A 24,006-nucleotide genomic window follows, 5' to 3' on the forward strand; every position below is an offset into this window, starting at 1 on the left:
GGTGGTAGCTTCCACTCTCGCAGGCATATGTTCAATCAGGTGCTGGAAGGTTTCTTGGGGAATGGCAGCCCATTCTTCACGGAGTGCTGCACTGAGGAGAAATATCGATGTCGGTCGGTGAGGTCTGGCACGAAGTCTTTCCAAAACATCCCAAAAGTGTTCTGTGCAGGCCAGTTCATTACAGGAATGTTATTGTCATGTAACCACTCCGCCACAGGCCGTGCATTATGAACAGTTGCTTCATCGTACTGAAAGATGTAATCGCCCGAATTGCTGTTCAACAGTGGGAAGCAAGAAGGTGCTTAAAACATCAATGTAGGCCTGTGCTGTGATATTGCCACGCAAAACAACAAGGGGTGTAAGTCCCCTCCATGAAAAACACGAGCACACCGAAACACCACCGCCCCCGAATTTTACTGATGGCACTACACACGTTTGCAGATGACGTTCACCGGACATTCGCCATACTCACACCCTGCCATCGGATCGCCACATTGTGTACCGTCATTCGTTACTCCACACGACGTTTTTCCACTGTTCAATCGTCCAGTTTTTACCCTTCTTACACTAAGCGAGGCGTCGTTTGGCATTTACTGGCGTGATGTGTGGTTCATGATCAGCCGCTCGAGCATGAAATCCAAGTTTTGTCACCTCTCACCAGTCTGTCATAGTACTTGTAGTGGATCCTGATGCAGTTTGGAATTCTGTTTGGTGGTCTGGATAGATGTCTGCCTATTACACATTAAGACCCTCTTCAACTGTGGGCGGTCTCTGTCAGTCAACAGACGAATTCGGACTGTACGCCTTTGTGCTGTACGTGTCCCTTCACGTTTCTACTTAACTATCACATCGGAAACAGTGGACCTAGGGATGTTTACGAGTGTGGAAATCTCGCGTACAGACGTATGTAACAAATGACACCAAATCACCTGACCACGTCCGAAGTCCATGAGTCCCGCGCAGCGCCCGATTCTGCTCTCTCACGATGTCTAACAACTACTGAGGTCGCAGATATGGAGTACTTGGCACTAGGTGGCAGCACAATTCAATACGAAAAACGTAAGTTTGGGGGGGGGGGGAGGGGGTTCCGGATACTTTTGATCACATAGTGTATATCCTTTGGTCTCTTACCTATTTAATTATTCTGTAGAGCGTTTTTTCTCTCCTTTGTAATCTATTTCTGCGGCACCCCTCACGGAACTCCAACGATACTCTGCAAGCGTAGATGAGTTCCCCTTGTCGTGTTGCCTTCTTTCCGTTGCTGAAGCGTCTCGATGGAAGCGTTCTCGGTGTTCGTCACTCAGTGTCACAACTGCTTGGAAAGAATCCAGAAGTGGATCTTGAACGACGCAGTATAATCTAGCTTGTGGTATGTCCTCAGAAGTTCATTAACAGATAGATTGTAATTTTCTGCTCTTGTTAACAACATTTTTAATTCTTCCCAAGCTACTTTCTCTTTCCTTTCAATGACCCTGTTAAATGTTACATTCTTAAAGAATTCTTGAATTTGCCGTCTAACGAAGATTACCTCTTTGATCTTCGCATAACTGAGATGTGGGAATTTTGACTGTACATTGTTTAAAGCTTGTCTTTCTTTATTCATCACTTCCACTAAGTTTTTCGTAAGTCCTAGCTTTTTGTGTAGATGTAGCAATAAGATTTTATCGGGGGCAACAAAGAGACTGTACTGTACATTCTTCTTCCCAGGGTCCATTATTTTCTTTTCAGGACAGATTTTTCGTATGTAGTGTGGTTTGCTGTCATGGCTTTCCCACTCGGAAGGGAAGCAGCAACACTTGGTGTATGCTAACTGCATTCCGAGTGTGATTGCAGTATCATTCACATCACCACATATCTGCCGCTGATGGACATTATAATTTTATTTTTCAAGACGCAACTTTACACTTTCGTAGCTCTCCTTTATATGTATGGCGTGATCTACACGGACAGGCGACAGTGTGTTTCCGCTGTGAAGCAAAATGGCCTTCAAGCTTAACGTTGAGCAGTCAGTGTAAAGTCTCCAATCTTCGTGATTGTGCTCCATTCTCAAAGATATCATCAGACCATTTACATCATTGCATCAACGAAATTGTTCTCCATTTCAAAGAACGGCGTTAAGTCTCTTTGTCGATGTTTATATACAGACACTATCACATGCTTTTTCCAGGATATTTCACTGTTGAAGCCTGGAGTCAAGAAGTTCGACCTTGCTTTTTGGTAACTCCAGATCACGAACTAAATCATTAAGTTTTTGTCAACAAATTTTATGTGGGCTATTGGGCGAGACTGATTGTAGTGTATAAGTTGGAGTTTTCTGTAAAGACTCAGGCTGCTTTTTGCTTTCACATTCCACATCTTCATCAGATTCTAGGGCATAATGATCCGGAGGGATAGGAACAGACAGACCTCAATTTGGTACTGGTCCTGTAGCTGATGTAAATATTAGATGTGCGATGGTCTTCAATTTCTTTTTCGGCATTCCACGTTTAAGAGGAGGCACCATACAAAAATAACTCACATGATTTAAAGGTTCTTGCCATGTCTTGGGAACGGGGAATGGCGTTGACTTTAGTGATTTGTTTAACCGTACGGAGATTTACTGCACATGAATTACGGCAAATATTTGGTGGCCAACATTTTCCGTACTTTACAGCTGAAGTAATGGTAATATGCTGTCTTTACCGGTTCAGTTAATACACGTGTCTGAGAAGCAAAAGTCACTTCACTGCACACATAAGAGAAACTATTCACACTTTCAACACAGTTACGTGGCATCTTACAGCTGAATTAATCTGAAATGTAAACAAAATAAATTTTCTTAAGAAAATTTAGAATATGAATACGTCTTTTACACCCATGAAGGTCAATAAAGATTTACGCTTTATTTTTTATTTACCTTTGAAAATTTAACTTCAAACACAAAAAATTACTGTGAAAGAGGAGCAGAGAGGTTCTATGAGCACAAAAAACGACATTTATGTAATCACAATGGCTTGTCTAGGAGCAAATATGGCATACTCAGTGCTGACAGCCTTTATTTCTAGCAATAAAAAATATAACCAACGCTGAAAAATTTCCCTCTATCATAAAATAAATTCCTGATTTTCTTTTTTTCCAAGGGAATGAGAGCTAATGAACATTTCAAACGCCATATGCGTTTCTTTCACATCGAAATAAACAGGAATTAACTATTTTTAACTCGTTTAAATTTTCAGTGTAAACCAGCGTAATAAGAGTACTTCCAATAAACTTTAATCACAGTTCTAAAGCTTCCCTAAACTTTTTCTTTCTTACAGATTTAACGAAAAATATTTTTTCTCATTAAATCATTTGTAAAAGACTGAAATCTTTGAAGCTATTTTATACATGGGAGCTGTATTCTTTACAGAACCGGAGGTGGAGACTTTTCTAGTTGCAGACTAATGATACATGCTGTAACATACTGATTACGTCAGACTGTCTGTAGTGTCGGAAGAATTCTGAGACGCGCTCCTTGGACCGTAAGAGGCCGGTGTAAGACATACGAGGACGGAATGTAGAATCTTAGGGCAATTAAATTACAAATTTTTGAAGGAAGTAAACTTTCTCATTGCAATTCCTCGTTGGTGAATTTAGAGACCCGGTGTTGGTGGATGACTGTTCAACAATTCTGCTGCCTTCAAAGATATCGTAGATATCATACGAATGGATGCTGTGAGTCACTTTCCGTCACTCTACACAGGAATCAGATTGGGCACGAATCCTTGTACAGTGGTATGCATACTGTATAGTTGGTGTCTCTCCTAGCTTCGTTAAGCGTATTTTCTCTCGTACATCCCCACTTATTTGCCATTTCGTTTTTGCGATGTGTTCGTGTCAAAACTCGTATCGCTCATCTCGTGCTTCGCGCGATGCCTATTGTCAACGGATATCATCTGTTTGCTTCTCGATACAAACAAAATGTATGTTGTAACTGGTATTGTAGGTGCCCATCAAATAGAGCAGTTCCTTGTTAGTTTATTGCGAGCCTCGGTTTTAAGATACAACTTGAGAGGACGACAGAACGCGGAGTGTAACAAGTACATCAATGAGCAACGCCTGAGTAGCGCTTCTGTTGGTGTGCCTCCTCGCCTACCGCAGTGTCACTCTAAAGGGTTGTGCTCCATATGCCACGCTTAAAGGGAATGAAAATTTTTCTACAGTATGAAGATGCCTGTTTTAACACCTATCAACGTCATTCATTGTAAAGCTGTACATCTGTGTACAGCTGACGCTTGTAGATTAACTTATCTGAAGACTAATGAAGCACAAGACAATGAAAAACAATACCGCGTAATAAACAACAATGAGCAGCATATTTACAACGGTCATGCATGAAGAATTATTTGCTAAAAAGCTAAATAATATACAGTATCTGACCAAACAACACGGAAGTTAACATGGGGTGTGTCTACCCTTCCCCTTTACGACAGCTTGAACTCTTCTGGAGACTCTTTCAATGGAAGAATGACAGCCCATTCTTCCTCAAGAGCCGAAACCAGGGAAGGCAGTGAATAGCAATGTTGGACACTTGGTCGACGTTCTAAGTCATCCCAGTCGTGCTGAATTTGGTTCGGGCTGGTACTCTGGGTAGGTAAGGGAGTCCATTCAGGAATGTTATTGTCGACGGACCATTGCGAGCTACAGATTCCGACAGCGAAATGGTGGTGTCACAACTGTCGAAGGTCGATCCCTACCTCCAGCCAGGACCACCGGTGCCGTCGCAAACCACAAGCTGTCTCCACGAGAAGCGCTCTGGGGAGATGGTACGCCTCCGAATCTCTCGTCACTTTACCTGGCAGGACCTCATGGCCGACCACCCAGTCTCTTGTGTTGCAGCTCGATGGAATGTTCACTGTACCGGACACTATCTGTTGACTACTTTTCGTTTGATCTCAGACTTCGTATGGACTTCATTATTGGCCGGCTGTCGACTGTTTCTAAGACGTCGAACTTTTACATTATTCTATTTACTGTACGTTTCTATTGTCAGTGGAACAACCCCCCCCCCCAAAAAAAAAAACAATGAAATAAGCGTATGGCATCGCTGGCCGGGAGGCCCCAGTCGGGGAAGTTCGGCCTCCAAGTGCAAGTCTTATTTCAGTCGACACGACATTGGACGACTTGCGCGCCATTGATGAGGATGAAATGTTGCGGAGGACAACACAACACCCATCCCCAGAGTGGAGAAAATCTCCAACTCGGCCGGGAATCGAACCCGGACCCGCTTGCATGGGAAGCGAGCACGTTACCATGCAGCTAAGCAGGCGGACGTAACAAGCCCAGTAAATTGTGCTCATAACTACAGACTTATACAGTAGCGTCGAGTATTTTCGATCTCTAAGTGCATCAAAATATTCGACAACATGGACGTAGAACTTATGAAGCAGTGGCTTCAATAAAGGCAGAAACAGCGAGTCCTCGATCGGCAATTACTGGAAGAACAGCAACAGCAGTTGGCCTCACTACAGCAACAAATAACGGCGTTGTCTATCAGGAATTCTGGACAGCGTCGACTACTGGGAGAAGTACTTACGGCGTCTCCATTATCACTTCACTGCCTACAGGTAACCGATCCAAATCACAACGGTCTTTTTTTTCTTTCGTCGTCTTCGCGTAGTGTGTTGGGTTTTCTCCATACGTTGTTCTCCCAAGAAACAGCACGATAGTTTTTCTTTTGCTGGACTTTGTAGTCTGATGTCGGACACCGAAGTGTCAATCCCGTGTGGTATTTGCTCACTAGAAATCTTACCGGCGTTGTGAACGATCGTCGGAAACCTACAACTAGCCGGCCGCGGTGGTCTCGCGGTTCTAGGCGCGCAGTCCGGAACCGTGCGACTGCTACGGTCGCAGGTTCGAATCCTGCCTCGGGCATGGATGTGTGTGATGTCCTTAGGTTAGTTAGGTTTAAGTAGTTCTAAGTTCTAGGGGACTGATGACCACAGCAGTTGAGTCCCATAGTGCTCAGAGCCATTTGAACCTACAACTACTGGGTCACTGGTCTTCGAGATCTTAGCATCCGCTGTGTTTTTGTGTGCTCTGATGGGGCACATCGCCGATCGTATGCCAGTTCCTCGTTTCAGGACTTGCTTCTCCTACATTCACCTTCCAAATAAGTCCGCTTACGGGATTTATGACATGTACATCCGTTCTTAGGCGAAGTCCTTAGAGCTGTTCACGCTTTCGAATTGATACAGAAAACGGAAAGCCAGTGGGAGTCTCAGTCCACAGTGTCCCCTCGTAACTAGTCCGCAGCCGGTGGCCTAGTGGTTAGCGTTGTTGCTTCTGGTTCACGGCGTCGCGGGTTCGATTCCCGGCCACGTGGGGTATTTTCTCTGCCCAGAGACTGGTTGTTTGTATTGTGCTCATCGTTTCATCATCATCATCATCATTATTCGTGACAGTGGTTACATTGGAATGTGAAAAAATTGGACTGTGTGTAAACTGGGAATTTGCGACGGTACACACTTCCCGTAGGCACAACAGTAAATCACACGGTAGTGTCGGCCGCTCCAGTAAACATGTTACACCGTGCGAGCGCGACGACCGAGAAGCACGCGAACACGTCAGAGACCTTTCAGGTGTCTCCAAAATACAATCTTTTTCTCTCGTAACTCAATTTCAGATTCTTTTAAGGGTTCTCCGTCTCGACGGAACACCAATCTGCGTCGTCTTGTCCTCAGCGTTTTCACCGACACCCTCGCTCCCACGTCGATCGACTACTCGCTTTTGGTGCGGCATTAGGGATTACATTGTTACTGTGTGTCGGTCGCCCGGCGCTCGGAACCATGGATATTATGGGCTGTCTGGTTCTCCCATATCGTCCCTCGCGGGGTCTCGTCTTAGCTCTCCTTCTGAAACAGTGCATTCTATTGAAACGGCGAATCGTCCCGCTACGGGTCAACCTGTCAAAATGGTAATCATGGTACGAGTGACTGGTTTGGAAGTGTGTTTTCCAGATGGATACTGGCGCATCCTCTTCTCTTGTGACTAGAACTACCCACATTGCATTAGGTTCTCCTCCACTACAGCCTCCTCTCGAAGAGTAACGCCATGACATATACATGAAAGGTGTCTTTACTGCAGAAGTCTCGTATAAAACTGATTCAGGGAAACTTTTTGGTTGTTGTTTCTGGTAATGCGGAAAATATCTTTAGGTTAGATGTAGTCAAACATTCTGGGTTTCCCATTTTGGAGAATGTGTGTTTAGTTTTCACCGTGATTCCATTTCGCGGCATTGCCGACTTAATTGCTTCATATTCGGATCTGTTTACCCCTGGGTTAGGACGGACTATGGATGCAGCTGAAAAAATTCATTTAAAACTACACTCCTGGAAATGGAAAAAAGAACACATTGACACCGGTGTGTCAGACCCACCATACTTGCTCCGGACACTGCGAGAGGGCTGTACAAGCAATGATCACACGCACGGCACAGCGGACACACCAGAAACCGCGGTGTTGGCCGTCGAATGGCGCTAGCTGCGCAGCATTTGTGCACCGCCGCCGTCAGTGTCAGCCAGTTTGCCGTGGCATACGGAGCTCCATCGCAGTCTTTAACACTGGTAGCATGCCGCGACAGCGTGGACGTGAACCGTATGTGCAGTTGACGGACTTTGAGCGAGGGCGTATTGTGGGCATGCGGGAGGCCGGGTGGACGTACCGCCGAATTGCTCAACACGTGGGGCGTGAGGTCTCCACAGTACATCGATGTTGTCGCCAGTGGTCGGCGGAAGGTGCACGTGCCCGTCGACCTGGCACCGGACCGCAGCGACGCACGGATGCACGCCAAGACCGTAGGATCCCACGCAGTGCCGTAGGGGACCGCACCACCACTTCCCAGCAAATTAGGGACACTGTTGGCGAGGACCATTCGCAACCGTCTCCATGAAGCTGGGCTACGGTCCCGCACACCGTTAGGCCGTCTTCCACTCACGCCCCAACATCGTGCAGCCCGCCTCCAGTGGTGTCGCGACAGGCGTGAATGGAGGGACGAATGGAGACGTGTCGTCTTCAGCGATGAGAGTCGCTTCTGCCTTGGTGCCAATGATGGTCTTATGCGTGTTTGGCGCCGTGCAGGTGAGCGCCACAATCAGGACTGCATACGACCGAGGCACACAGGGCCAACACCCGGCATCATGGTGTGGGGAGCGATCTCCTACACTGGCCGTACACCACTGGTGATCGTCGAGGGGACACTGAATAGTGCACGGTACATCCAAACCGTCATCGAACCCATCGTTCTACCATTCCTAGACCGGCAAGGGAACTTGCTGTTCCAACAGGACAATGCACGTCCGCATGTATCCCGTGCCACCCAACGTGCTCTAGAAGGTGTAAGTCAACTACCCTGGCCAGCAAGATCTCCGGATCTGTCCCCCATTGAGCATGTTTGGGACTGGATGAAGCGTCGTCTCACGCGGTCTACACGTCCAGTACGAACGCTGGTCCAACTGAGGCGCCAGGTGGAAATGGCATGGCAAGCCGTTCCACAGGACTACATCCAGCATCTCTACGATCGTCTCCATGGGAGAATAGCAGCCTGCATTGCTGCGAAAGGTGGATATACACTGTACTAGTGCCGACATTGTGCATGCTCTGTTGCCTGTGTCTATGTGCCTATGGTTCTGTCAGTGTGATCATGTGATGTATCTGACCCCAGGAATGTGTCAATAAAGTTTCCCCTTCCTGGGACAATGAATTCACGGTGTTCTTATTTCAATTTCCAGGAGTGTAGATTCCGTGCCTCGCTTCACGCGAGTCCGCTCGATTCCGCACGTCCCGCGGGACTTGGTTAAGGCAGAACTGGATAGACTGGAGGCCCTCGAGGTGGTCACCCCTCAGTCGTCGAATCAATGGGCTTCACCTCTTGTGATCGTGTGTCTCTCTCCGCCTACGTTGTGATATTAAGGCCGTTAACGTCCAGGTCATCGACGATACTTTTCCCGGTCCCTGCCCAGAGAACCTATTTACCAAGTTACAAAACGGTGTCTTTTATACTAATGTCGATTTGTTGACAGCATACTTACAGCTGCTGCTGCAACCTGAATCTCGGAATCTAGACGACTTTCTCCTGTATGCTACACTGATTGCGGTCCAGACGAGAGCGGACCCTAATCTGGGCACCATGACCAGGTGGGTTAAGCATAAGCGGTTTCTTAGTGAAGGGAAAGGTCCATACAAAACATTTTTTTTCCTTGCAAAACCGGCTCTCCCTCCTGCTGCAAATGGAACACATGTGGCCTAGGGTGGTTATTCCCTGGCTCTGCACACAGGGTTATTGCTCTCCTACATGTGGTTCACTGAGATATATCCTTCATGAAGCAGCTGGCATGCCACCATGCCTACTGGCCAGCCATCACTCAGGAGACTGAGACTGTGGTCTGGTACTGATCTACATGTTCTGAACAGCAATCTGCATCCCCCGCCCCCAAGGTGTTCTTGTCGTGGTCCCCGTTTGGCCCTTGGAAGTAACTCCACATAGATTTCTCTGGTGCTTTCTTGCATCAGATGAGGTTGGTTGTCGTACACTTCTACTCTAAATTTCTGCATATGCACTTAACAGCTCCTTGACTACAGCGAATGTGATCAAATCCCTTTCGCAAATATTTTTCACTGAGGTCCTTCCACAGGCCATCATCTCAAGCAATGGTACTAGTTTACCTCAACCCCGTTTTCCTGTTTCTGTGAAACGCATGGGATCCTGCACCCTCTTATAGCGCCATTTCACACCTTCATTTCAATCGAGAAGCGGAACGGATGATGCAGGCTTTCAAAGAGAAGATGGGGGCTTTGCCACAATCCACACCATCAGACAGTACCATCGCCCTGTTCTTGGCCACCTATAGAGCTATACCAGTCGCTGAAAAGAGCCCAGCCAAATTGTTCCATTCATACTACGCAAGCCTCCTGTAGGTGTGTGGCGAAGGGTACCTTGAGTACCTCTATCGGCTCTCCCTTCTATTCCAGCCTCGTACTGTTTGTGGAAAGAAGGATTGTCGGTATGCCTCTGTGTGGGCTCTAATCTCTCTGATTTTATCCTCATGGTCTCTTCGCGAGATATACGTAGGGAGGGAGCAATATACTGCTTGACTCTTCGGTCAAGGTATGTTCACGAAACTTCAACAAAAGCCCGTACCGAGCTACTGAGCGTCTCTCCTGCAGAGTCTTCCACTGGAGTTTATCTATCATCTCCGTAACGCTTTCGCGATTACTAAATGATCCTGTAACGAAGCGCGCTGCTCTCCGTTGGATCTTCTCTATCTCTTCTATCAACCCTATCTGGTACGGATCCCACACTGCTGAGCAGTATTCAAGCAGCGGGAGAACAAGCGTACTGTGACCTACTTCCTTTGTTTTCGGATTGCATTTCCTTAGGATTCTTCCAATGAATCTCAGTCAGGCATCTGGTTTACCGACGATCAACTTCATATGATCATTCCATTTTAAATCACTCCTAATGCGTACTCCCAGATAATTTATGGCATTAACTGCTTCCGGTTGCTGACCTGCTATATTGTAGCTAAATGATAAGGGATCTTTCTTTCTATGTATTCGCAGCACATTACACTTGTCTACATTGAGATTCAATTGCCATTCCCTGCACCATGTGTCAATTCGTTGCAGATATCCCTGCATTTCAGTACAATTTTCCATTGCTACAGCCTCTCTATATACCACAGCATCATCCGCAAAAAGCCTCAGTGAACTTACGAAGTCATCCACAAGGTCATTTGTGTATATTGTGAATAGCAACGGTCCTACGACACTCCCCTGCGGCACACCTGAAATCACTCTTACTTCGGAAGACTTCTCTCCATTGAGAAAGACATGCTGCGTTCTGTTATCTAGGAACTCTTCAATCCAATCACACAATTGGTCTGATAGTCCATATGCTCTTACTTTGTTCATTAAACGACTGTGGGGAACTGTATCGAACGCCTTGCGGATGCCAAGAAAATCTACCTGTGAACCCGTGTCTTTGGCCCTCCGAGTCTCGTGGACAAATAGCACGAGCTGGGTTTCACACGACCGTCTTTTTCGAAACCCGTGCTGATTACTACAGAGTAGATTTCTAGTCTCCAGAAAAGTCATTATACTCGAACATAATACGTGTTCCAAAATTCTACAACTGATCGACGTTAGAGATACAGGTCTGTAGTTCTGCACATCTGTTCGACGTCCATTCTTGAAAACTGGGATGACCTGTGCCCTTTTCCAATCCTTTGGAACGCTACTCTCTTCTAGATACCTACGGTACACCGCTGCAAGAAGGGGGGCAAGTTCCTTCGCGTACTCCGTGTAAAATCGAACTGGTATCCCATCAGGTCCAGTGGCCTTTCCTCTTTTGAGCGATTTTAATTGTTTCTCTATCCCTATGTCGTCTATTTAGATATCTACCATTTTGTCATCTGTGCGACAATCTAGAGAAGGAACTGCAGTGCAGTCTTCCTCTGCTCCTATCACTGGCCACTTATCTGCCCCAGTCCCCAGTCCATCCGTGATATTGGACTTGTACCCTGATGTGGGCCTAATCATTTTGATACAATCGACCAGGTCACCATCCATCGTCCAGTGTGCACTTGGTTGCAGGATGTATGAGGTCTCTGCAGAGGGTCACCTCTGGAGGTGCCACCAGAAACAGTTGCGCCCCAGGGTGCTGCTTTCATGCCCCTATGGTGCATATAACCTCCACCCTTGGCCTAGTCTGCTGAAGGCGTCGCCTCTCCCCTGCCACCGACGCTGGGTCACAGATTACGTATTGGACACAGATTGGGATCTGGCGCCCCTGCCTCCCTCTGTCCCAGTGCCCACATCCGCAGACCTCTCTTCTATGAGTGTGTTTTCCGTAGAAATGGCCACCACCGAGCCACAAGTAGTCAAGGTACAGATGCAGGACTTTCCTCCTTGAGCTCTGGTGCTGGTGGCCCCAGATCCAGTACTGGAATGGCGCCCTCAGCTTGATGGAATATCCATCGCACTGGCCACCATCTGTTGACGAATTTAACTTTGATTTTTTATTATGTGTGAACTTTGGTTTTGACTACTCATCTTCTGTGTGTGTGACATCAAACTTATACGTCATTGTCTTTATTGTGTGTTTCTACTGTGCCAGTCTAACAAGGCCAATAAACTGTGCTCGTAAGTGCAGACTTCTATACATTGTTTCACAGACGCTACTGTATTATAGTGTGCGTTTTAATGCTGATACAACCACTCATCGTTTCCAAACGGTTCCTCTACTGTGCATAGTATTCAATGCTGTACATATCCTGCCTGAAATGACCAGCCACCCTGTTTATCACAAAAATAACTGCCCCGTCAATTTGCGCAGCACGAGAAATAAAACAGTGTAATAAAGTTAATGTTTGCTAAAACGTAAAGGTTCAGTTTGCTGAAGTCTGATACCATTTGCAAGCTCGATTTTAAAGTATATATATGTAGCTTCTCCATACAACCATGTTTGGCTATCACACGCTAGTCATTGTGATTCTGTGTGTCTGTGGCATGTCTGACGAAAATAATCATGCTGTTAAGAACCGCTACTCTCCGCAATGGACAGTACAATATTGTTAATGCTTGATGTTATGATGTTCGTATGGGAATGACACATATGAATGTCTCTTATTAATTAACAAAATGATGCTAATGTGAGTTGAATAATAATGTTTGTTCTCACAGATTATCAAATGAAGCTGAAAATTGTGGAGTTCATCAAAGCGGACAAAATATATTGTCTCTGTAAACCATGACAAAATATATTGTCTCTGTAAACCATGAAAAAATATGTCTCCGTAAACCATGTGTATGACAATATTAAAGTTCTAAAATGGTTGATACACAAGTAACACTCCTGATTTACTCTGATTACCTTTGCTTCGTGTTGATTTGCATAGGCAGCACCTGAGTGAAGTCGCTTGCATGAATATATAGACCTTACGCAAAGTGACTGGTGTCTGAGATGGATTGACAGTCAGTCTGGTTTCTGTCATAGAAGTTGAGGAGCTGACACTGTAGGTATAGTCTCTTAACAATGCTGGAGTACATTGCTGAGGGTGCTTCCCCATTGGATGTCCAACCTGATTGACGACCGGTTTGTGGTGTACACTACTTCTCCTGTTGTCGTCAGCTGTTGAATGTTGCATTGGTACAGTGGCATGAGCCGACAGGCCCTGGCAGTGACACGCGCCAGGTGTGGCTACTCTTGACTGGGAACTAGGCCACCCGAGGACAACAGTAGTAGTAGGTAGAGAGGACGCTTCCCCCTCTCGTGTCCAGTACTGGCTCCAGCGTCGTCCGTGTCCTTGTGGTAGCAGGTTCCGTCAGCAACTACCTTTTCGTGCACTATGTCATCATAACTTTGTATACTACAGCGCCACTTTAGCTAACCTTCCTCCTAATACTTATACTGCAGCACATTTCTCTCTTCTTTGACAGATCGTCATTATCATCGTAAAACTGTTCGCTTTCATTTTCTCGATACTTTAACTGGAAATGATCTCTGGAACACATAACATTCATACGCACATAAAATTTCAAGAAAAGCAAAGTACCACAAGAAAATCTAACGATTAATTTCTTTTTAGCCCAATATCGTACCTGGTGAGTCTTACTTCCGCATTTACCTTTACGTCATTATAGTCTGTGTTTCTGATTCATTTCTTCCGTGCACCATTTCAATCAATATCCATGTCAATTTTTATTATCTCATGTATGGACTTCTTCCGGAAGTCAGGTGTACTTCCTGTGAACAGTATAGCAAACAAAAGAAACTTGCGTCTTCAGTTCAGCGGAGCCATGCACCTGTACGTAAAGTAGCATGTCTGTATCCCTACTCTTATTCTTAAGGGCTCAGTGCTTCCCGCTATTGGCTCTCTTAATTCATATAATTAAAAAGATCCATAATAACACGGTGTTACTGCACGACTGGCACGTCAATAAAAACTCGGTGCTTCCTCGCTTCTTGCAAACCATGGCTCAGTGCATTCTGCAACCGCCTCCTAATAAAGCTCTTACTCGCAAACCGACCTTCTTGGGCAAAGTCGTGCAATAATTCGTCCGAAGTTTTCTTCCGTGTCACCCTCCACATGGTTTTAGTGCATCCAAATATTAATTCACCAAAAACTCCTGTTTAAACTTGTTGCTTAAAAACTTGTTTTTCTGTAATCTTTTTTCTCGTCTTCAATAAAACTTTACCACCAGAAAAATTAATCTGTCTAATGCGCCTTTCTAATTTATCTGGCACATCTTGGCCTACTCTGTTATTCTATTCAGCACTAACTTCTCACTCTCCTGATGAAGTCTGTGTCGGACAGACGGATAATCAACGATTTCTCTTGTTCTTTTTGGGAGCTATTGATTCAGCAATACAAATCTCAGCGCTATACCTGTCGTTTCGTGAGGAAGATCGTTAAGCGAACAGTTTTACGATGACAATGACGATCTGCCAAAGAACATCCATGGATGTACAGAGAAGCTACATATATATACTTTAAATTCGAGCTTGCCAATGTCAGCATCTACCAGTGGTGACCAGTGGTAGACGTTTATCATTGGTCACCACTGGAGGCGGAAGAACTTGTTTTTCCCGCCCTTTAGAGTGTACCTCCTTCCACATAAGTGAGACCTGCTGTGTGGTCTCAGACTCAAGCGTGAGGTGGGAAGTGTGTAGCTTCCCCTTCATTAGCGACTCCTCGGTGTCTCGATTTCCACAACATTGTTGTGGATAACTCTCCTTTCACGGTATGGTCCACAATATAGATAGAAAAATTTGTTGCTTAAAAACTTGTTTTTCTGTAATCTTTTTCCTCGTCTTCAATAAAACTTTATCACCAGAAAAATTAATCTGTCTAATGCGCCTTTCTAATTTATCTGGCACCTCTTGGCCTACTCTGTTATTCTATTCAGCACTAACTTCACACTCTAAAAAATGGTTCAAATGGCTCTGAGCACTATGGGACTCAACTGCTGTGGTCATAAGTCCCCTAGAACTTAGAACTACTTAAACCTAACTAACCTAAGGACAGCACACAACACCCAGCCATCACGAGGCAGAGAAAATCCCTGACCCCGCCGGGAATCGAACCCGGGACTTCACACTCTCCTGATGAAGTCTGTGTCGGACAGACGGATAATCAAAGATTCCTCTTGTTCTTTCTGGGAGCTGTTGATTCAGCAATACAAATCTCAGCGCTATACCTGTCGTTTCGTGAGGAAGATCGTTAAGGACATTCTGAAGAACTTCAAGGTACTCGTCTCCAGACCAGTGTAGGTTGTGTCAATACAAGTGGCCTCTCTCTCATGATTCTCTCAAGGGGATCAATGCCTGCTGGTAGCACAAGATGTACACAATCCGTATCTTCTAACTTGCCGCGAATTTTTGCAAGACTGAGGACAAAACTGTGACCCACTGTCAGATAGGATCCTCTTTATTCTTCCGACTACAAAATAAACTGCTTATCGAATGTCCTCCGTCACTGCCCTCTCAGTGGCACTTCTTAGTGTTGTAAGAGTAACGAACTTCAAAGTGAGCTCGAGAATGTGTAGGTCTGCTCAACATGACTGTGGAACAGAGTCGAAGAGGCCAGAGGCGGTGATACCTCGCAACCATTTGGTACTATGGGAACATGTTAGCTTGATGAGTGTCGCTTGTTTGGCTTTTTGGCAAGGAACACGACTACTTAGTACATTCCTGATATAACCATACATCCTATTAAAATATATTGATTCTCTTAATTTGTTGTAACATTGTTGTGTCCTAAAATGTGCGTGACTCAAGCAATCATACCACACAAGCTCGTTGACAATTTGTCTCCCGCACACACACACACACACACACACACACACACACACACACACACACACACACACACAAATCAACTTTTTTCATCCAGATTGGTTCCCCTGAACAATATGTTGTACTCAGTTAGGCGGTACTGCCTGATATTGACTTCTTCACCATTTTTCCACTTCAATTTGATGTCATTCAAGATGGCATCTTTGTCTTGTTCTTAGCCAGTATCAGCAAGCCTGGTCCCCTTCATATATATTATAACAAAATTTACTGACTTCTGTTCATATGCTACATCAATTGTTGGTATGACCGTTTTACAGAACATCTGCTCTTGCACTAGTATATTCGGTGGCTGAATACTGCGCCCCGGTCTGGCTAAACAGCACTCATACAGCAACGGTGGACACCCAGCTAAACGACACCGTGAGGCTCATCTCAGGCACTATTAAAACGACGCCCCACCAATGGCTCCCGGTATTGGCTAACATAGCCCCACCTCATCTAAGGCGAATATCTGCATTGAAAAGGGAATGGCAAAAGTGCGCTAACAACCGTGACCTACCCTTACACGAAGACTGCAAGAATCCCAGCCACAGGCTCAAGTCCCGTAAGCCATCATGGAGATTAGGGCAACAGCTGATCGAGGACAATTATGATATCGACGAAGCCTGGCTTCGGGAATGGGATATGTCTAACCCTGATCACCTTAACTTAGTCTCGGACCCAACCGTACGGCCCGAGGTCTTCGGTCTTCCCAGAAAATCTTGGACAACTTTAAATCGTATCCGAACAGGCTATGGTAGATGTAATTACTGGAAGCACAAATGGGGACAGACTGACTCACCCAACTGCGACTGTGGGAATCCACAAACTCTACATCATATCGCAATGGACTGCCCTACGAGGAGATTCCCTGGCACAATGCAGGAGCTGCACCTCCTGGAGGGAGATGCTTCTGGCTGGCTGAGGGACTTGGACATACAACCATGAGTCTGGTCTGGTCTACTCTTCTCCTTCTAAAAAATCTATTACTTGATACTATTACTATAATTTCTATGTATTTTTGTGTATTTTGTGTTTTACTTCCTTTTTTTAGATCTAATAATTGTTTGTTGCCTGTAACATTGACCATTAATTGTTTTTATACGTTGTTTGTGTTACTATTAGCCATACGAAATAAATAAATATAAACAGAAAGAAATATAGTTTGCTTTTTTTTCGAAGTTTAGGGAGAGTCCATTGCCTGAGAACCACTTAATAATTCTTTGGAAAACATCGTATACAGTCTATTCTGTTGTTTTGTCCCTAATGGCATTCATTATAACGCAAGTATCATCTGCAAAAAGTGCGAATGCTGCTTATTTCATGTCAAGTGGGAAGTCATTCACGTATGTAAGAAAGAGGAGTGAACCCAAAAATTTAACACTGTGGGACTCCATTTGTGTTTTCTCCCCAGTCGCTAAAATTATCTATCCTTTCAACATTATTGGAATTCTTCAGCACAACTACTCGCAATCTGTTTGTTATGTAAGAGTCAAACCAACTGAGAGTAGCACGATGTACACAATAAAACACATTGAGAACTCTCAGAAAATACCAACTGGTGATATTTTATTACTTAAGGCTTGTTATATTTGATGAGCAAATGTATAAATAGCATCCTCAGTCAAGCAACCCTTCTGAAATCCTATCTGTGATGTGATAAATAAATTTGTTCTACTTACGTGTGTGACTACTCATGAGTACATTGCTTTTTAGGAATATTTTAGAACAATTGTTAGTAAGCAAATTCGATACTAACTGCTTCAGTCTTTCTTGTCGTCGTTCTTATGAATAGGTTTAACAATTGCATATTTTTAACCTGTCTGGAAAAATTCCCTGTGCCAGTGATGCATTAAATATATCACTAAGGACATAACTAAGTAAGTTGTAACAACTTTTCAGAATTCTGTTTGAAATTCTATCAACACTCACATGTGCTTCTTTTTAGAATTTTTAGAATTCTATTAATTTCAGCGATGGATATTGGTGCTATTTCTAGTTCCTTAAAGATTTCTAGAATGACATTTTAATATATTCTCTTGTTTCTTCGACTGAGCCATTTCATGTTATTTTTGCTGCTACATTTAGAAAGTGATTAATAAAACTACCCGAAGCTTGTGAAATTTCAGTCACAGCATTGTAATTTAGTTTAACTATTACGGTATCTTATGCACCTACTGGCTGTCCTGTCTTCCATTTGACAGTATCCCATACAGTTTTAATCTTATTATCCACATTACTCATTTATGTCAGGATGTACATACTTCTTGACATTTTAATGATATTTCTTTAATATTACAGTATTTTTTTTGTAGTATGCAAGCAGTGTCGAGCCTTGACTTATTCTGCCCATCGTATAAATCTCCCTCTTCCTCTTACATGCGATTTTAATTCCCTTAGTTCCCCTGTATATTTTTCGCCGTAATGGATCTTCTGGATAAGTTTCTAGGAAAGCAAATTTGAAATATTGACACAAATTTTCTATGGAATAAATTGAATTTGACCTTAGTATCTCTTTTTATGTATATATATCATCCCATACCATCTCGTTTAACTTCCTCTTAAAATATTGTATCCTGTTCACATTAATAAGCCTCACTGCTTTGTATGAAACTGTCTCAGACCTGTAAGGTACCATATTGTTTATTTTTATTAATTGTGCATCATGATCAGATACCACATTAACAATACTCGCTACATATTAATTATTTTAGCCTGAGCACTGCCTATAAAAATGTTATCAATGAGTGTTCCACTATCTTCCTGCACACAAGATGGAAAACTGACTACTGAAATAGGACTGAAACATACAAATAATGATTCCTGTTCATTTCTGTCCATATCTTTTAAGAAATCTGTATTGAAATGTCCACAAACTACTATTTATTCTTGTCTGACAGGTACCTCAGCAATTCATCTAGATTTATCTTAAATAGTTGTAAGTTTTCTAGAGGGAATATGTAGACTGTTACAACCATCAGAGAAGTATTCTGCAGTAAGAACTCAGAAGCACATGATTCTAGGTTCTGATCAACACAAAAACTATTTCTCTCATATTTGTGTCCAACTTTTACATATGTTACAACTCCTTTTTCCATGTTACCTCTACATGAAAATTATGCTCGTCTATAATTCTTCATCTCTGTGATTACATGGTGTTCAAAGAGACACCGAACATCTATCACTACTGAATTTTCCACATGTTGTAGGCATACAAGAAGCTCATCTATCTTCGATTTCAACCCCATTTTATTTTATTTTTTTTTTATTTTTCTGGAAACTGTCACATATACTTGTATTATGGTCATGTCCTGCTTCAACCCCTTTCAGTATTGTCCGCCTGTAATCTGACTCTAACCTAAATAACGTGCCCCTTTGTCTCCAGTAATAACGTTGATTGCATCTTTCTGCAAGATTCTCAGCTAATATTTCCTTTAGCTTCTGTATCTCAACTAAAGCGTGGGTAAAAAATGCTTGATTTTTCGTTAGGTGCGTTTCTGTTGCGGTTTTTACAAATTTTGAACAAAATTTCATTTAGACAAGCTGTTATTTTAGACGAGCTGTGGGGAAAATGCTGACTCACGGCGACACTAAATATGCCAATATGCTCAGCTACACTGATTCAAGAACCACGTATGGGGACTCATGTAGAGGTATTTCAATATACTCATAACCATTTTTCAAATGATGCTTCAAGGAAATCACATGTCTCCTGGAATAGATCCATCTTGGGACATTCTTTCACCCCAAAGTACGTGGGGGTATCATTGGATCACTTCCTCATTATTAGAATACACTGCTCCTACATCAAGAATAATACCGTGAGGAAGATAAAAGGTACGAATTGGGGTGCAAAACCACAAGTTCTTAGAACCACAGCATCTTTTGCTACTCTGATGGAAAAAATGCCTCCCCTATGTAGTGTAGGTCAACCATTGCCAAGAATGTTGGCTCTGATGGATGAAGCTTTCAGGTTAATCACTAGATGCCTAAAATCCATCACTGTTGATAAAATGTTCGAAGCATTCCTGCCCCCACTGCCTTCTGCATACTCTCATTTACATTTACTTTGATGTATAACGTAAATGTATTAATTCTCGACGTCTTATGGGTGGCGTGAATTACTTTACTTTAAATTTGGTTTAAGCCCTTACGTTTCTTCTTCTTCTTCTTCGCCGGCCGCGGTGGTCTCGCGGTTCTAGGCGCGCAGTCCGGAACCGTGGGACTGCTACGGTCGCAGGTTCGAATCCTGCCTCGGGCATGGATGTGTGTGATGTCCTTAGGTTAGTTAGGTTTAAGTAGTTCTAAGTTCTAGGGGACTGATAACCACAGCAGTTGAGTCCCATAGTGCTCAGAGCCATTTGAACCATTTTTTCTTCTTCTTCTTCGTTTCACCCAACTTTGGGGTACGTTGAATCAATCACTTCTGTGTGTCCTGTGCCTTTCTTTTCGCCCAGTACTGCTTCATTCTTTCTGATCTTGCTTTTCTTTCCTCATCAGAGATGACAATCGTTCTTTTCTTCCTATTTTGGAGCTGGAATCCCTCTTTTCTGTCTTTGCTTATCATTTTTGCGGTCCTGTCTGTGAGCATTTTTTCTGTGATGTGTAGTTCTCTTAAGTCTTTCTCTGTTTGGATAAACCAATTTGGTTTGGATTTTTTATTCCTGAAGTAGTCAAACATTCTTTTTGTAAGTCTATTTGGGTTCATTCTGAGAATGTGCCCATAAAACTCAATTCTTCTTTTCCTCATTGTATCCGAAAGTTTTTCTGTGGTTTTGTAGAGTGTTTCATTTTTGGTATGAATTAGTTTGTCGTTATGAAATTTGGGGCCTAAGATTTTTCTCAATATTTTTCTTTCTTTGATCTCTAGCCTTTCAATTGGGCCATGGTTAGTGATAGATAATGTCTCAGCTGCATATAGTGCTTCTGGTTTAATGACAGTGTTGTAATGTTTTATTTTTGAATTCCATGAGAGGGACTTTTTATTATAAGTATTTTTAGTAAGCTGAAAGGCTAGTTCAACTTTGTTTCTTCTTAATTCTATTGCTTTTTTCTCAAGGGCGTTCCAGCTAATCCATTCACCAAGATATTTGAATTCTTTAACAATTTCGATCTTTTGGTCTCTTACTTTAAGATATTTCATTGGCTTTTTTATATTTGTGATTATTTTGGTTTTTTAAAAAGAAATTTTAAGGCCTATTTTCTCTGCTTGTTTCTGTAATTCGAGGATCTGTTCTTTGGCTTCTTCCCATGTTTCAGCTAGTAGGGCCATATCATCTGCAAATGCTAGGCAATTAACCTTGATGCCTTTGTTTTTTGTTCCTAGTCGGATTCCACTATTGATTTTCTTGTTCCATTCTCTTACTATTTTTTCTAGGGCACAGTTAAATAACAATGGAGAGAGTCCATCACCTTGTCGTACTCCAGTTTTTATCTCAAATAGGTCTGAGAGTTCTCCCATAAATTTAATTTTGGAGTATGTGTTGGTGATGGTTTCTCTAATTAGGTTTGTAGTTATTATTATTATTATTATTATTATTATCGCAGCCTTCATATAAAATTGCTAAATACAGTGGGTGTATTTATACACTACTACGTAACGTAGTTGCTATTTTAAAAGGTGGAGCCATGAGGCGGACGGAAGGACACGAGAGGAGGAGATGTACGCAATGAGGGTCGAGGAGGAACTGTGTCAGACTAGTTGTATACCTTTGAAACGCTTCTGACACGAGTAAAATAAAGAAATAACATTTTCGAATACCGTTCGAATTTCGGGAACGTGCGTTGTTATTCGCTTGAAACGTGAACATTGGATGGTGGGCACCCTACCGATTGTGAAAAGTGTGCGGCATGAGCTGTAGTGAGCACGAGACACTCTGTGTGTGCCCTCTCGCTGTGTCAGGTGGGCGTGGTGTCGTGGGGCGTCGGGTGCGCCAGCGAGCTCCCGGGCGTGTACGCGCGCCTCGACACGCAGCTGCCGTGGATGCTGCAGGTGATCGCCGGCGCGCCGCCGCAGCCGCCCAGCGCCGCCGTGTGCGCCGCCTGCTCGCTGGCTGCGGCCCGCCTCTCCCTGCCGTGACGGCGCTGCGCCCCACTCGCTCCAAACTGACGGCCGCCTCCACGGTGAAACAGCGCGCATCGTCCTTCTGGGTCACGACGGCACCTCAATCGTCTTCATGTTGACAATATGTACTGTTTCCACCTTTACGTATATTAAACTCAGTCTGCGCTGCGCGTTTCTCACCAAAACGCTTTATCTGATGCGTTTTTACTAACTGACAAAGTGAATAATAGACCCAGCCTAAGCAGGAACTAACTTGGCCACGTGGCTACAACCAATATTAAAATCACGCGGTTTTGTTATGTGTGGCCGAGGAAAACATTTCAGACACATTGCTATTGAGAATCGACACGAAAAGGTCTCAGGCGGTGGTAAAAGGGCGCCAGTGAAATCACCAATTGAGACGTTTATTCCCACACATTTCACGGTCGGAAACAACGCTTCGCAGTGCAGTGATACTCTTGACATCAGTTCACACTGCTCACACTACCCGGCTGATTCAACCCTTATCTAACTACACTGTTGCCAAAAATTAAAGCAACAAACCCTAACTTCCCTGTCTTGTTCTAATTCACGGTATAATCATACAAAATGTCCGCACAATCGTGACTGGTTGGTTGGTTCGAGGGATAAAGGGACCAAACTACAAGGTCATCAGTCCCTTGTTCTTAACGCAAACAAGGCTCAGGGTAAAACAACTCCCACTGTATGGTTGGGAAAGTAAAAGGGGGAAAGGAAGATGGAATCACTCTTAAAGGGAAAACGAATGGCATCAACAAAAACCGGGGAAGACATACACCATAATGTAAAGTAGAAGAGGCATTAAAACCATAGCGCAGATGGTCTGGGCTGGCTGATCACAAAATAAAAGGAGGGTGGGCCAGCCACTCTGCAACACTTTAAAACGTTCGCCACAAAAGGCACGGTGAGAAGAACACATGTAGGGAAAAGACGAACACAAAGACGAACGAATGCAAACAAAGGGTAACGGAATTAAAAGGGAGGGAGGGTGGAGGCCCTAGAAATAAGGCCAGACGCCTGCCCTTAGATGGTGTGGTAAAAAACCCCTTCATGAATAAAACGTAAAACTAAGTCTGCCGTTGAGGCATCTTCACCCAACACCGAGGGTAGGGAGCTGGGAAAATTAAAAGGCCGCTGTAGAGCGGCTAAAAGTGGGCAGTCAAGCAACATGTGCACGACAGTCATAAGGGAGCCACAGCGACATCGAGGTGGGTCCTCACAACGGAGAAGGTAGCCACGTGTTAGCCACATATGGTCAATGCGGAGCCGACAAAGGACAACTAATTCCCTGCGAGTGGCTCGCATGGATGACCGCCACACATTCGTCATCTCCTTGATAGCACGGAGTTTATTTGGTATGGTCAGGTTGCGCCATTCAGTGTCCCAAATCGCGAAAACTTTGCGGTGGAAGACTGTTCGCAAATCGGTCTCCGGGAGGCCAATGTCCAGAGACGGTTTACTGGTGGCCTGTTTGACCAGAGGGTCAACATGTTCATTGCCCGGTATCCCAACATGGCCTGGGGTCCAAATGAAGGTCACTGAGCGTCCACTCCTGTAGAGAGCATAAAGAGACACTTGGATTAACAGTACCAAAGGATGCCGAGGGAAGCACTGGTCGAGGGCTTGTAGGCTGCTTAAGGAGTCACTACAAATGATGTAGGACTCACCAGAGCAGGAGCGGATATGTTCAAGAGCGCGATAGATAGCAACCAGCTCTGCAGTGAATACGCTACAGCCAACCAGCAAGGAGCACTGTTCTGTATGGTCAACGTGAGCATAAGCAAAGCCAACAAGACCGTCGACCAGTGAGCCATCAGTGTAGATGATGTCTGAGCCCCCAAACTCGCCAAGAACAGAGAATATTCTGGCGAAGGACCTCAGGTGGGACTGAGCCTTTGTGGCCAAGCAATAGGTCCAGCCGAAGCTGCGGCCGAGGTATTGACCATGGAGGGGTACGGGAACGGGTCTGCAGGAACGGTGGTAGGGGGGAAGCGTCAAGGTCATGAAGAAGTCACCGGACACGGACAGTGAAGGGATTCCCAATTCTGGGCCGCCGTTGCGGCAGATGGAC

At 44.2% G+C, this 24,006-nt stretch overlaps 1 protein-coding gene across 1 annotated transcript in view; it reads left to right on the forward strand.

Moving 5' to 3' along the window:
* LOC126204305 (trypsin 3A1-like) overlaps nt 1-24,006 on the forward strand; it is a 133,822-nt gene that overhangs the window by 48,501 nt on the left and 61,315 nt on the right. The window contains exon 4 of the mRNA XM_049938691.1: nt 21,756-21,845. Coding sequence (XP_049794648.1) covers nt 21,756-21,845 — 90 coding nt within the window. The remainder of the gene's footprint in view (nt 1-21,755; nt 21,846-24,006) is intronic.

The sequence above is a fragment of the Schistocerca nitens genome, chromosome 9 (assembly GCF_023898315.1).
Source record: "Schistocerca nitens isolate TAMUIC-IGC-003100 chromosome 9, iqSchNite1.1, whole genome shotgun sequence".
In the NCBI taxonomy this organism is placed as follows: Eukaryota; Metazoa; Arthropoda; class Insecta; order Orthoptera; family Acrididae; genus Schistocerca; species Schistocerca nitens.